Genomic DNA, 16,731 nt, shown 5'->3' with positions numbered 1-16,731 from the left:
CTTACGCGCAAAGGGCAAATAGTGTATCGGATGAGATGGATGTGATTGCGCACTTAATGCATTGTTAGTCCCTAGCGCTTTGTAAGCAAAGCATGGGGGCCGTTACAATGGCCTCCCTCGTTCGATTTCCCCTCTTACGACACCGGCGAATTGAATTTCAAGTGGCTGCATCCCTCTAGAACGCCGTCTTTATTCTTGGAAAAAGAGATACGACGTCCTCACGATAACGCTTTCAAGGGATCTTTCCCGCGTGAGTGTAAGGTTTCTCAAACCTGTCGATTACTACCGCGGAATCTAACCCTTTATTCTCTCTATCCGAGACGACTTAAACGACCGAATTAAATGGTCGATTAATATTAAATGAGATAATACTTTACATTTGATATACTTTTAAATGATTGTACTTTCCGTAGAAAATATCGTATGAGATCCTCCGATAAAATAGAATTTGATCGATCTCTACTCGACATCGACATGTCTCGATGAGACTTGCTTTCTAACGACTTCCACGCTTTCGTAATATTGCGTTCCAACGATACGAAATTCTCGATGAAACGCGGCGATAGCGAAGAATTTTGAATCGAGACCTTCTTTCGAGGCGTGGGTCGAGTAATCCGCCGAATGCAACATTGTATACTGATCGTCGCGCGTCGTCAAGTCTGACACGTGTCATTTATTGAAACGGTCGATCGATGATTTTCTCCGAAGAGGGTGCTAGTCGATAATCAAATATGAAAGAGAAACGTGCTTTAGAATAACGCTTGCAATGTGTGAACGTAGCACATGACGCGACCGAAAGTCCTTACAAAATTTCGATTAACATTAGCGACAGTTGATTTGATTTATTATTAACTGAACGAAAGAAGACGCGTTTTTAGAAAATGTATTTTAAGGGGTGATTCTTATTTACACTGAGAGAAAAATTATTTAAGAAATAAAAAATATTTATTCATAATATTCATCATAGAACCAATGAAAATTATTCAATTCTTTGTTTTCCATCCTCGGGACTATTGTATTTGTAATTAATAAATTGTATTTCAAAGTATATAACATTTTCATCGCTAGTAGTTCCCGATTATGCTTGAAACAAAATTATTGTAATGTCTGTTTTAACAGCATTATATTATATTTGTGTTAATAAACGCATGATAGACTAATGTGCCATGCACGCAAAAAAAAAAAACTAGCTTCCAGAGCTAAAAAATAGCTGTGGCAGATAAGATATGTCACTGATATAGGGACAGCTAATGTCGAAGCTAAATTTATTCGCTATTAAACTTAGGCGCTACAGCGAGAAATATTAGCTGCTAGAAATAAATGACTGTAACAAATGATTGTAGCTGTGCGGCAAACTTCTTTAATATATGCATACGATAAGAAATTTAGGAATAACTGTCATTTTCTTAGCTACTTGAAATAATGTGCATTTTTAATGTCACCTAATATAGTTGTATTTCATAGCGAATGCATTTTAGCTGTCATAGCCAATTAGCAGTGACAGCTAAACGATTAGCCTTTTGACTAAGTTTGAATCAGCTATCACGGTTTAGCTGATATTATTAAGTCATTTTTTTGCGTATGCCAACGGTTAAGTTCGGCGATAAATCTATGATAATCTAAGGATATCCCGAACATAAAAAAATAGGTGACTTGATAAAAATTAAGAAAATTTTAATAATTAAAACTTAGATAATTAGATAATTAGAAAGAAAACTGATATCAAGGATACAACACGCGATATTATTGAAGCTAAAGAAGGATTATTCTAAAGCAAAAATTTGACATTTGTTATAATTTGGAATTCTAACGGCATAAAAATACAAGTTAAAACTTTTAAAATAAAATTTGGCTTATGCACGTTTTTGTTTATCAAAACAATTATTTTGAAAGGCATAATTTTTATGTTGAAAGGAATATTTGATATATATATAATACATCTTTTTAATATCTATATATTTTGGATGGAGCAGTTTCACGCAAGATGAAATTTCTGCGCGATGATAGAAACTACTTCTGCGTTGGTGCGCAACATGTAAACGAATGCCATAATTAATGCACCGACACGTGAGCATATGGTTGTAGATTTAACGATGCATTGTGCACAAAACGTCATTACAAACATACACATCGGATAAAGGATAAGAAGGAAGCTGCGATATCAGCCCATGTATGGGAAGGAGATTTCCAAATCTCATTTACGTATTTACGGAAAATGATGAATAATATTTAGCACATATTTATACTTATCCATGATGATATTTTAAATGTACATATGCATTTATTTATCGCGATATTTTAAATATCGGGGGCGCAATGCGTACTATATGTATATGTGTAATGTGTTCAAATTCGAATGAATTTTCTAGGTCTTGGTGACGAGTGGGGCGCCGCACCACCACCCAACAATCCCCTGGAAACCGCGATCAAGGAGCTAGGCTCTCATCTTTTACAAGTGAGTAATTGTCATTTGTCATGATTTTTGTATGTGTAACGAATTTACAACGTACATAAACACATAATGAACGATGAGGAATTTGCCTCGCACACGCGGTTAAAATCTATTTGCGGTAATGAAAACTTTTCATGGTGTGAGATTTTAATTGTGTACCTAAATTTAATAATATTTATTAAATTTCATCCATATAATTACCACAATGTTTAATTTTTTTTTTTACTAAATTTTCGTGTACAATTTTCGCTAATCAAATTGCTAACCAATAATTTCTGGTTGCAGACTCTGGATGGGTTTATATTCGTCGTGGCGCCTGACGGAAAAATTATGTACATAAGCGAGACTGCCAGCGTACACTTAGGATTGTCCCAGGTCGGAGATATCCCCTCATTTATTTAATTAAGATTCGCGAGAAAAGTTGATTCAACGACTCGAGCGAATACACTTGTACAGTATCATAGTACTAAAAGAATTGCGTGGAGCAGTGCGTCATGCAAGTATATTTTTCATCAAAACCGAAATAAAAGGCGACGATGTTAAATAATGTAAAAAAAGAATGAAGAAACGAAAGTATCCGTTACTTCGGAGACTATTGACGAAAGTTGTTTGTGCGTGCAGGTGGAATTAACGGGAAACAGCATATACGAGTATATTTATCCGGACGATCGCAATGAGATGATTTCCGTGCTGAGTCTTCCCAATTCTCCGGATCATCGTTATTCATATCCAGAGCCGAATTCGCGAGGCGAGGTAGAGTTGGAACGTGCCTTTCTTCTTAGGATGAAGTGCATTCTAGCCAAGAGGAACGCGGGCCTCGTCACCGAAGGATACAAGGTAATACGAGTGATACTGAATTTTCGCTAATGATATGTCTTGGCATGCCAAGAGAGATCGAGGAGTTTTCCTCTAATCATTTCGCAAAGCGCGTGATATATTCGCGACCGGAATAGATTGCGCGAGATTACAAAGGGAAAACAAACAATTGGCACAAACGTTTGACTTTTTATACAGGAAATCATAAAAAGAATGAAAACTCTAAGTAACAGACAAGAACTGCTTAGCTAAGTAGGGATGCCATTGTTCCGGTCACGCACATGGGAGGAAATGTGCACGTCGGGTAGGTGAACGTCCAGGAGAGGCGAGAAGGTCGACGCGTTTTACGTGTCGTGTATTGCTACTGATACTTGTCCTATAATTTCTAGTAACGTATATTTATACGTCTGATAATTAATGATATTGCGCTTGTATGCAGGTAGATCGAATTAAAATAAATAGAAGTCTTTTACCAAATTCCGCAAAAGTTATTATGAGGAATCAATTTGAATAATATTAATGAATCGATGCGTGAAAAACGGTAGTATGAGCTTTCTGTAGGCAAAACATCATCCAAAATAGCTCTAATCTGTTCTAATCGGTCAATGATGCTGAACTGCACACTTTCATTGTCCAGCATCATGCAGTTGACCTAACCATTGTCAGAAGATCGTTAACAGATTAGAGCCATCTCGAATGACACTTACAAGATTTGTCCTTTCCGGGCTAGATACAAACCTAAGTACATTTATCACCGAATATAAGATTAACGTGATAACAAATAAATAATAACTGATTCGAGTGGCTAATGGCGTCATACGTTAATTGTATGTCAAACGTGAATAATTGATACTTGAATTGATATTTGGTATCTATACTGTGTGATTAAAGGTAAAAAAGAGTATTAATAAAAGCAACTATCGTTACATCTTTCTGTCGAATTAATTTAATTCAATATATTACATACTAAAGGGTGCTATTTAATCGATATGTTATCAACGTCACACCATTAGTCAGACTTATAGTGCGCCCCAAATGCCCCAAATGCACCAAATGCGAAAAATCGCGGATCAACGCTGATCTTGCTTTACGACCGGTGATGCCTTAATTTCCCAAAATCCGGCCAAACTTTCGACATATGTCCCGGCAATAACGAACGTCGAGGGGATGACGGTGGAGCTGCGATGTACCTAGGCGCCAGCTAAACCGAGAAAGACGGCCCTCACGGAAGAAAATGTTCGGCAAATAGCTCTTTCGTGCCACAATACCACGATGACCGTAGCCCTCGACAAAATCGCGCACGAAAGATCCCCCAATGAGCGTCGGGCGAAGTCATGAATGCAACCCCTACGAGCTGGTGGACGAGTCGAGATGCGGGGTCGAGAGCAAGTTTTTCTCTATGGTACTTGGTCGCACAAAGACCGGATCGTAGTTGGCTTCTCTTTGTCGAAGCGCGAGCGTGGATTTAACGGTGAATTAACGAATGCGTGCAACTTAAGTGGCAGAGAGAGAGTGGCGTTGTTTGTTTCATTCCGCGAATATCATACGACAAAGAGAGACGATCTATCCGAGGTGTTCGATCGATTCATCTGCATAATCTGCTATCTGGAAACTCATGTAATCCAGATCACGAAACGCAAACGATCCGATCGACTTTTCGTATTAACAAGGGTTCGCTCAGATTCGCTTGCTGATGATACTCGATCTACACAGCGTCGTGATTACGTTTGCTCCGGCGAGAGATACGTGCGAATCTACTTTCCAGATCAGATCGGATATCCCCGCGTGTCAAATTATACTCTTTCTTGACTCTTCGAGTCTTTTTCGCGTTCCTCGCGCCACTGCGCGCCTGCAGCGCGCGATGCAGGGATTGCATACGAGGTGATATATGCAACGCGGGCATAATAAGGGTCCTATTTGCTTCACAAATTCGCCCGGCACTCGAGACGGGAGCGTGAGCTTTCGCTTTTTTCCTATCATCGGCCTTACATTCAATTAAGCAGGAATTGTTAATTTGCCAGGAGTACGTTGTTTCGCGCGAGGGTACATTGCTCGAGTGTCGCACTTATCGCTCGGCCAAAGAATAACGTGCACCTCGAGCCGAACGAGCGTGCGTGCATACGACCACGATGCATTACAATGTATCGTAAGAACTTATATATGCGAATTTTTGCACAACTATACTGAGAAAAAGAAGTGGTTGAGACGAACAAAATTTGAGCAAACGTATAGTCGATTGGACGAATATACAGTTGTTATGATGAGTTATTGAATAATTCAATGATTGAAATTTGGTCAGTATAACTACATGAACGCAACTTCGCACTAACGCGCGATTCGTTCAAAAGATACAATATTTATTTCAAGAGGGATGACTACTGAATTTGTCGATCCAACTGCTTTTTTATGGGTATAGAGATGGTAAATATCTCGAGCAAAAGAATCTCGAGGGGAATTTCGTTGAGAAAACGAATTTTTTCATGTGAAAACTCGCTCTCTAAAGTACATCGGTGTATTTTCTTTGAGATGCTACACAGAGAAAAAATCTACAAAATGAAAAATATTAATTCAATTTTTTCTCAGTATAGAGCTGGTGGTTCAACTGTAAGCACTGCAATTAATAAAGTTTCTCGCTAAAACAATCAGTTAATAATATATAGCAGTAACTTCAATTATTGATACAAAGTTTGTAAACGCAAATATAAAATTTTATATTATTTTATATAATTTTATATAATATAAAATATAATATAATATTATATTTTATATTATATTTAATAATTTTTTATTAAATATATATATATATTAAAAATAAAAAGTATATATTTTATATTATATGCAAAGTGCGTGGAAGATGTTAATTTTATAGTTGTAAACGTAGAAAGTTGTATTTGGTATAAAGAATTTGTATATTGCAGACTTTGCAGTAAAATTTTACTTCCACTAGCCTACAGTGAGATCGTATTAGGCAAAAGAGTAAAGTGTTTTACTTTAAGAAAGCGTTGTCACGCTTATTTTTCAACTAATTTAAGAGATACAAGAGAAAAATATGAAATATTCATGACGATATCCTGCGAAATGTTCGCGATGTTCCAGGTCATACACTGTTCAGGTTATCTCAAGTGTGTCTTCGATCGACAAAACGAATACGAGGATGGCCTTATCCGAAATGTTGGTCTTATTCGAAATGTCGGTCTATTGGCAGTCGGCCATTCTCTGCCAACCAGTTCCATAACCGAAATTAAATTGCACCACAACATGTTCATGTTCCGGGCATCACTCGACCTGAAGCTCATATTTCTCGACGCGAGGTAAGATTTCGTTAACATGCCTACTGTTGCTCATTATTGCATAAAAAAAAAGATATGGTGCACACAATCAGAAATATTTAATTGTGAGCAGCACGGTTGCATCATTAGTTATTTTTATGTGACGATAATGTGTATAGTTGATATGACTCAATTACTTTGGTACATCAACTACATCAGTGTAGTTGCGCGAGATCTGGTTGTGGAAACGAGAAATCGATTAAAGTGGTATTTACCATGGATATACTCTGATTGGAGCAACCAGATGTTGTTGCAACGTCAGTAACTCAACGATTGCTTTGTAGTTGTGGCAATCACATGATTAGTTGTTTCCGTACCTTATTATTGAATCTGATCGGCACAATCGGATTTCCGGGCTAACCATACTGTTTTTTTCGTGTAATGGCGAAAAACAATTTACGATTAATTAAACGAAAAATTTCATTGACACCGCCAACGTAATGAACGGACCGACAAATAAACAAAAATGTAAATTTTCAAAGAAAAGAATATAATCCTTTTAAGATACACTCTTGGTCAATCACTGCAGTTATCGTGATAACATTAGATACGACAAAATCCACGTTAAAATTCTTACAAAATACGTTGAAATAAAATGATATCTTTACAAAATGATACTTGCAATTAATCGGATCTTTTAAAATAGGCTGAACATTTTCCATTTGCTGCGACGATCAATAAATAGCGATCAATAAAATTAACGGGGCAAAAGAGAAAGTAGGCTAAAAAGGAAAATTGCATATCATTAATTTTAGATTATATTTATTAATTATTTCACAAAAAGAAAGGACTATTTTACAAACCGATCGATTGCAAGTGTCGTTTTGTGACATACATCTTTTTATTTTAACGTATTTTGCAAGAATTTTTAGAGCGTGCTTCCTCACTTCTGACGTCATCAATCAAAAGTTTCGAAGAGCTTTAATTCTTGAATAAGGTTTTTTTTTCGAGAATTAGCGTCTCCCGATGTCGCGAGAGGAAGTACGCGGTGTTGACTCGAGCACCGGGACACAGTGGATTATTTATTTCCAATGTAATTATAGTCGAGTGTCGTATTGCGCCATTAATATTTCGATGAAGGGCCCGCACGGTGCCCCCGATCGGGGGACGAGGTATGACCATTAAAATCAGTTTCGTATTACCCCGCTCTGCCGTGTATCCTCGTTTTTTTCCTCCTTCCATTCGTGGCAAATAAATATCCGGCGAGCGCGTTACATTCGCTCGCTGGGAACGAACACGTGACGCGGTATAAATATAGCACGGATAGAAGCGCGCGATGAAATTTTATACACACGTCGATCGAATAGGCTCGCGCGGATTGTGCAAACTCGCAACGCTCGCACCGTAAATCCCGGCGAAAACAAGCTCAGCCCGAATAGCGACCCAGCGGACGAACCGTAGCTTCTTTTGGCTGTAGCCACGCTAACTCAGTGTCAGTAAACATCGAGATTGCGGACTATGCGACAAACGACTGTCTCTCACACAGAAGAGGAAAAAAGAAAATAGCAGATGTTTCCGCCTTTTTACATTAAAAATAAATTACTTAGGTCCTTCTACATTCTGAACTTGCTTAAATCGATAAAAGTGCCTCAAAATGTGAATTTACAAGCCTTCTGATCGGCTTTCAGTCGCATTTAAATGCATTTTTACCGATAAAAGGAAATTTAGAATAAACACTTTAATCTCGAAATTCAATTCGAATAGACGATAAAATCTGTTTTTATCAAAATGATACGATAGTATTTTGACCCTGAGAAAATAAGTTACGAAAACTCTTGGAATGGAATTTTACTTAAATCGAATGAAAAGTGGCAGTATTTTTACTCGAAGTGAAAATATTGCCCACTCAAAATTACGATAGTAGAATGTTTCACTATAACTGAGTTTTGACTCTATATGAGTGCATATTTTAATCGATTATAATGCATATGTTCCTATGGCAGTGGAATACAGAAGACTCCATCAATGCTGTCCCATTTCCTAGCAGTTTCGTTTGAAATTTTTGATCAGTCGCGTTGTATCATATAAATATTCATACATCATGACTATTGATTATCCGAGGAATTGTCTACATGAAAAAGAAAAGATATGTATGATGCATATAAATATTTAGTTGTGAGCTGCATCAACCTAGTTATCTTTGTGTGGTAATAGATATGGTTGATGCGACTCAATTATTTTAGTATATCAATTACAAAGTTGCGCGTGATCTGATTGTTACAACTAAAAATCAGTTGACATTTACTATGGATACACTCTGATTGGAGCAATCACATAATTAGTTGTTCCGTAGTTTACCATTGAATCTCTGGCTGGTACAACTAGATTTCTATGTGAGTCAACCATACTGTTTGTCCCGTGTATGCTCTGAATAATCAGTAGTCATGATATATGTACACACATTGTGCGTAATCGAGAAATTCGTTCGAAACTAGGCCTAGCAAATGTTAAGGGTATTATATCGGGTTATATATGTTAAATTTACTCTTCAATTTTGAATTTGAGTGGCTCGATGAGCATTCTACTTTTCGAGTTAAATTCCACTCTAAGAAATTTAGGAAGTAAGTTAAATAGTCGAAGAGTATTAACAGAGATATCATATCGGTGTAATTCGCGTCTTCTTACAGGGTAGCCCATTTGACAGGATACGATCCGCCGGATCTTATCGAAAAGACCCTGTACCACTATGTACATGCAGGCGATGTTTTGCAGCTGCGACACGCTCATCGAGTTTGTAAGTTTGTTTCTTTTCCATTTGTTATTGATTTCACTTAAACTTTGATGCGACATTACATACAGGAAATATTGCAGAGAGCTCTTTTTATGTATAAAACTCTTTTAAATTTTACTATGTTTTTTTTAGTAATGCAACAGCAGATTTCTAATTTAAGTGCGTGTAGACGCGAAACAATTGAACTCAACTTCAGGATTATATACACTAACTTCTTCTAGCAGAATTGTGGTGTTCCTTTAATCCCTTATTTAAAACTAGTTCACAAAATTTAATTTCACGAAGCGATCATAGAGTTGACCTAACACATCACTTAGTTATATTTATATCATCTGATTAAGTAATTTATTCTTCCAATCAGAAGCAAAATTATGCATATTATGCAGTTAGATCAACCTTTAGTAGTCAAAGGTTGATCTAACTTTCTTACATCTCTCAATTTCAGTCTCATTAAATTTTAATTATTGATCAAAGCTTGTAATTAAAATTCCTATGTCAGATTGTTCATCTAATTTGATTTTTGTTGAACTCGATTATAGTTGTGTAACAAAAAATATGCATATCCCTGAAACTTAGTTTCTTTTATCCAATTTTTTGATCATAGTATATATAGTTTGTCGAGTTTTTTCGAAAAATGCTGGAGCATTTCCTTAAATATTTTTCCAGTTTCCATACTGGCGATTCCAAACGTACGATCGTCACTTTTCGCAAGTACATTACGTATCGTTCGCATTTTCTTCGATTTCAGAGATCACCATTTATTTTCGAGAGAATCAATCGTCCCACAAATCCAAAAGAACAACAACTCCGAAACAAACGTTCGAAAATATTTTCCCTGATATTTTTCCGTCGGCAGGCGGTCCGACGGAAATTTTCTCAAACGACGTCGACATGGTCGACTCGAAGAGGATAGGCTCTTCGAGGACCGAAAGCAGCTGACGCTGCTTAACTCGGCAACGCCCTTACTTCGCTGACGAAATATTCTTTGATCTTTTCTTACATTTTTCGTGCGCAGCTACGTATTTCCATTCTTTTCCATTTTTCCTCTCTTGGAGGGAAGTCGCGCTTATTTTAAGTATGGGCACACACACGTGGTGTAGGGTGTACCTAGGGTGTACATTATTGATTGAACAATGCTGCCACAGCGCGTCGACGAAAAGAGGCTGTCTAAATGTGAATGTATGTGTGCGCGCGCGCGCGTACATCTATACGCGTAAAAGAGAGGGAGGAAAATGTGTGTGTATATGTGTGTGTGTGTGTGTGAGAGAGAGAGAGAGAGAGAGAGAGAGAGAGAGTGTGTGTGACAATGAGAGGCGCAAGAAGGAGAGCGAGGAGAAGCGAGAGAGATTTAGCGAGAGAGGAGCGAGGGAGGAGACTGTTACTGCTATCACTGTTTGAACAGACTCGCAGTTTCACGAGCGCGACTCGAAGGGAGTCTGACATAATGCCACTAATGTCTGCGCCTGCGGATTGCGCGATCGCCGTCATTTTACTCGATTTTTTCGTAATTCAACGGCGATATCATGGCCACTAACAGGATTTATCTTAAGTGGTTGAATATTAAGAAAAAAATAAAAAAAGTAAAGAAAGAATCGTGAATTTTCTCTGATTACAAAACTTTGCCAGTCGTTCAGTCTCGACCCCAATGTAGTCATCGTGTGAAAATACCGTCCTAAAATAAGTCGTTTCGAATCGAGATCCCTTCGATATGCTAATTCTAATAAAGGTTCACGTCTAGTCGTTACTTTGTCGACAGTATTGTGCAAGGGTCAAGTGACGACGAGATACTACAGGTTCCTGACCAAGAACGGCGGATGGGTATGGATGCAATCGTACGTGACGATCGTGCACAATTCAAGGAGCTCGCGGCCACACTGCATCGTCTCCGTCAACTACGTGTTAACGGCCACCGAGAGTACGGGCTTGATTCTCAACTGCGAGCAAAAGTTGTCCTGCTCGAGTCCTGGGAATCCGCCGAGCGCGCCCCTCTCGACGCCCGCGGTCGGCGCGAACGATCTGGACAATCACAGCCCGAGTCCACCTTCCTATCGCGGTAGTAGGACGAAGGAGCCGCCTGATACCGATTATGCCGACAGTACCGGATATCCCAACTCGGATTATATCGCGGGTACAACGAATCACAATCACTACCTGTCATCGTCGCCATACGCACCACCTCACAGTGTAGACGGAACGCCTCATGAAGAATCTTATTATTCGGATATGTTCTACCATTATGGTGGTGAGTTTCGGTACGAACAATTTAAACCTGCTGAAAATGACTACGATGACAAAGATGACAAAGTGAATTCGGTTAAGTTTTTGTCCTCTTTTGAGTCGTTTGTCGAAAGCTTGCATTAAGATATCAATTTATTAAATATTAATTGTTGACATTTTTTAAAACAAAATACGTATCGTACGTATTTTTTATTGCATTAAAATCTCTTGTTTAATAATTGTAGTACTAAATTAATATGACTGCATGATCCATTATGCATATAAAATTATATTATATAAAAAAACAGATACGCTAAATGAAGAAGGCCGGGGCGAGATGTGCTTTTCAGAATTTCGGCGTTACCAATTATATAGCTTCTTTACATGCAATATTTGCATAACCAGTGTGTCTATTGAATATATATTATCCTTATGTCTTGATAAAAACATTTTGCGACGCTTTCACTATAATTTCTCACATAACTATATAAACAAAATAATTGACCAACATAACTTGGATCAACTTGTCTTCTCAACTAATCAATACAGTTTTCCCAATCCTATATATGCAACTAATAATTTTATTTATGTAAAAATTTTGTCTCTATGATGCAACTTGTTACTAGTGGAAATAAAAAGTTTCTTCTGTAAATACATTTGAGCTATCTTATGAGATTTTACATTTCTTTTTCATATTATTTTATACCGATTACTGATATATATGTAAAACCATTTTATATGACTTTTTCTTTACACCTACATAATATCAAGACGGATTAAGACTGTTTATCCATAATGAGAGACTTAGGGCAATATTTATTGTCGAAAAGATCTGGTTATGAATACCTAGTCGCCTAAGTAAGAGCCTTCATACACAAATTGACATAACAATAACGTAAGATATACCGTAAAAATTGACCAATTACGATCGAATATTCATAAAAATAGCGACCTTACGATTCGATGATTCTCAACATGATTGGTCAATTCTTACGGTACGTCTTACGTTACGACTACGGCAATTTGTGTGTAAAGATCCTAACTCCTATCCTGTCCGCATTTCGTAAGACAGCGACAACTCGAGTCAACGTGAGTAATCGGGTACTAAAGCCCTAGATTTACAGAGAGGCGATACTAAAATCTGTTATATCGAGGCTACATTCGGAGAAATGCTATTTAGCGCTATGAGTATGCTCTGTTACTTACTGAAAGTTGAACAAGGACAGAACGCGCTCAAAGTCGTCATTTTGTATGATAGCGATCTGTATAATTAATCTCAATGATTACTCTAAGAGAGTGGGAATGCTCACTTCATAATTAGCTTGAATTTTTCTGATATTATAATTTTGCATATGAAATAGTTCTGCTTGTGGAAACAATACGCTTGAGCCTTGTAATTCAAATAATCAATGAGACAAAACTTTTCAATGTCGCTTCTCGGTAAATCTAGGGCTTTATTAGCGAGCGAGCGGGAGTAAAAGAAAAAAATTGCACGTTTCTAGAAACATTTCTACCTTACCATTCTTATCTATATCTCTCTGATTAGTTAGAAGCAAGATTTCACTACAAAATCTGCAGTACACATACTGTATTAAATCTAACCTTTAGTATTTGCGACGATGAAATCAACGGTTTACATTGGACTTGCGTGAGATGACGCTGTCTATGTTTGCAAAATCGATCTATAATGGGAACAGTTGCTATTATTAGCAGATCCTTTCAGTGAGATTTTGCTGACCGCAGTGCTATATTTATAACTGAACCACCAGTTTTAAGTATAGCATTTCGATGAAGAATACATCGATTGATTGACTTGTACGATTGCATGATACGATTCGTGTATAAGATATATGCAAATAAATTATAACTATAATCACGGTTTACTCAATTTCAACTGATATCACTTCGCTACTATGTATCACCGTCCTACTGTGTTATTCTAATTGATATCACTTTGCTTCGATTCTAACTGACGTCATCATTGTCTTGTGATTTTGAGATCTCAATCAAGATCCAGTCAACAATCTCCAACATCAGCAAGAGGCACACCAGCATCTCTTGCACCATACGTCCCCTCTGACAACTATTCAGCACGGAACACAGAATAACCAGCACAAACCACGACAACATTCTCAGCATTTGTTGCATCATGCGACCTCTCTCACTACCCTCGAGCAGCAACAGCAGCATAGTCCCCAGAGCGGCCAACAGAAACGACCTTACTCGACATCCTCAAGTTCCTGCGGGAGCAGCGACGGCCTCGAATCGCACTTTGCGAATTCCATGAATTTGATACCTTCATCGGGTTATCATTCGTCACATCAGCATCATCACCACATGTCAGACTTGAACGAGACGAGCGGCGTCATTATGTATCCGAACTGCGGCTTCAATAACAACGATAGCTACAACGCCGCAGCGCTTCAACATCACGAGAGCTATCAGAGCCAGCCTCACAACAGCAACGGTGATGGCAACGCCACGATCAAACATTCTCATCATCAACTGGAGGCCTCGTCGTCAGCCGCTGGTTATACCAGCGTTATCGTCGACTCGCAGCAGTACAGTCCTAACACCATTCAAGACCTCCATGCGCATCAGACACCGGCAAGCGGCGGCACGCCGCCGCTGCATCATCAGCATCATTATGAGACGCATCATCAGTTTGTTCGCTGACACCAATTCGAGGTGCCCTGTGCGTAGCATTTTGACGCTCGTGACGATGGCGCATGCGGGCATCATCAGCATCATCATCATCATCATCATTGCAATCATCATCAGCAACGAGGGAAGCATCATTGCCCAATGTCGGAATGCAGCAGAGGACAGTGCGATGAGCAACGTGTGGATGGCGGAACTTATGCTGCCTCGGAGCCTCGCGTCACCTACGTCGCGCCCTACAAGCGATTCTCGAAGATGGAGGAAAGGAGCGTCGTGACGTTAAGAAGCAACTTGTAATTGTCGACTCGCTGACTCGCAGACGGTAATACAAATTCTACTGTTTGGGCTTGTTCTGTTCGACGTCCATGCATATTGCACAGTAATTATGATCCATTCGTTCTTTTCATCCTCAATTCTCGCGGTCTCTCGCTTGATAGAAGCGGCGGGACATCGTCCAAGATTTATTTCTCGTGTTGTAACGAATTTTTTTCTCGTGTTGTAACAGTTGCAGAAAGCCGAGTTACGGTATTTCAAAAAATCGGCATTTCAATAATTGGACCGTGCTTCGCAGGTGCAACCTGGAAACGTGTAATCAATTCTGTCCATAATTCCATGTCGCGCATGTTATTCCTTTGCTCGTATTATACTCGCGATAGAATCTCGATGCGACCTTACCGATTATAGGAACAATGAAATCTTTGTCAATCTTTTTGTCCCCATTTGATATCTATATGTTTATTTTTGTTGCGTATTATTGTATTGAAAAGGAACAAGAGGTTCGATAGAACAACATCGATCGTAGCGATGCCCATAATGCATGGAACCGATTCTAACATTGATGACCAAAAGCGCAACTTTGATGATATAGGCAAAGATTAGCTACGGGATCGCACAATATTAAATGTCAGCAGAAATGACACGAATGATCGTTTACACGTCGTAAAAACTACTGCGAGTGGTAGTAATATTTATCAATCTTTACGTATGTGATATCACTCTTATCGAGAGGCGACGGTAATTATTATTCGGCGATATTACAGCCATCACAGTCGAATACTTGGCCGATCGATACCGGCCGTTACGAGTACCATTAATCACATAGGAAGATGTAACGAACATTCTACGAACATGCACTGGACGCAAGTTCTTTGAGAACTTTTGCAAAGATTGATTAAAATGAGAGAATTTTACGGATGCACGCGAAGATGACGTATAAATTGTTTCAACTGTTTCAAATGTTGACAAAACGAAAGTTGAAGGTACATGAAAGGGTGACTATCTGAAAACTTTGAAATAAAATTTGATTACAGTCTTCTAATGGAGTACAAGGAAAGTCGCAACACTTTCTTTTCAATGAATATATTTTACAATGCATCCGTATCCATCAAAATCTGTTTTTTAGTGATACTCAGAAGATAAGTTTTCTAATTAGATGTCGAATACGTTTTGAAGTTTATCGAGATAAAAATATTGGCAACTTTTGTTCCACTAATGCTTGTTTCCAATCGATCAATGTCGATTAAACCTTAATCTGAGTTTAAATTTTTGTCTGAATAGAATTTAAGTTCAGGTTAAGGTGTTAAGGTTTAATTGACCTTGTAAAAACGGGCATAACTATATATTTTGTGGACATTGGAAATAGTAATTTTGTGTTCACTTTTTCAGTCGTACGCGTAGTTTTTGTGTTAAAATATAAGCGCCGGTGAAGCTATCGGCGCTGATGCTGTACATACCGATAAAGCGAGAGATTTCTTTTCGGACGTATACATGATGTAAATACGCTAAACGTTTCTATAAGTTGTTTTCTAATTAATTAATATAATGAAATGTATATAATTAGAGAGAAGAGGGAGGATTTATGATCCGCAAAGACTGACCAGTGCTCGTACCAATCGACCAAAGAAATACGCCCTTTTTATCGGAGAGAAGACTAGTACCGTTATATTTTTATTCTCGCTTATTTAATGAGCAAACAGCACTGTTGGAAAAAATACTGTTGGGATGTGTAAACGTTGTAAATAAAATCGTGTAGCGGGAGCCTTGGTATACTTCGATTGTCGCGAGATATTTTACTACCGAATAGAGAAATTGGTCATAATATAATCTATCATGTATAAACTACTATGTACACATATACGAACACAAAAATGCACGTGCGCGCGCGTACACACACGCACACACACACACACACACACACACACACACACACACACACACACACACACACACACACACACACACACACACACACACACACACACACACACACACACACACACACACACACACACACACACACACACACAGAGAGACACAAACATATTATTTATATTGATGTAAAGTGTGAAGTTTCGTAGCAAGAATTATGGTGAAATTAATTCCACGTTCAATTTTGTAAATATTGTAAAAGAATAACGCGTATTGCATGCATATATAAAAAAATATATCATATTTTCCTCTGAAAGAAATATTGCACCTTGTCGCGTTTTTCTCTTTTTATATTCCTGTCTCTATACATTGAGAAA

The 16,731-nt window shown here is 38.2% G+C and overlaps 1 protein-coding gene across 6 annotated transcripts in view; it reads left to right on the top strand.

The window, feature by feature from the left end:
• LOC116848324 (single-minded homolog 2) overlaps positions 1-16,427 on the top strand; it is a 50,163-nt gene extending 33,736 nt beyond the window's left edge. For 5 of the 6 annotated variants that reach the window (XM_032824275.1, XM_032824273.1, XM_032824271.1 and 2 more), the window contains exons 3-9: positions 2,370-2,455; positions 2,738-2,830; positions 3,074-3,289; positions 6,365-6,579; positions 9,225-9,331; positions 11,085-11,570; positions 13,545-16,427. In XM_032824275.1, coding sequence (XP_032680166.1) covers positions 2,370-2,455; positions 2,738-2,830; positions 3,074-3,289; positions 6,365-6,579; positions 9,225-9,331; positions 11,085-11,570; positions 13,545-14,221 — 1,880 coding nt within the window. In that variant the 3' untranslated portion in view covers positions 14,222-16,427. The remainder of the gene's footprint in view (positions 1-2,369; positions 2,456-2,737; positions 2,831-3,073; positions 3,290-6,364; positions 6,580-9,224; positions 9,332-11,084; positions 11,571-13,544) is intronic. The other variant, XM_032824270.1, reaches the window with a different exon arrangement.
• The last annotated feature ends 304 nt before the right edge of the window (positions 16,428-16,731 follow it).

Source organism: Odontomachus brunneus, unplaced genomic scaffold (genome assembly GCF_010583005.1).
Source record: "Odontomachus brunneus isolate Ranch 3 - 2012 unplaced genomic scaffold, Obru_v1 Obru_scaffold_093, whole genome shotgun sequence".
Lineage (NCBI taxonomy): Eukaryota > Metazoa > Arthropoda > Insecta > Hymenoptera > Formicidae > Odontomachus > Odontomachus brunneus.
The sequence above is the reverse complement of the archived record's forward strand: the minus strand, read 5'-3'. Positions and strand labels throughout refer to the sequence as shown.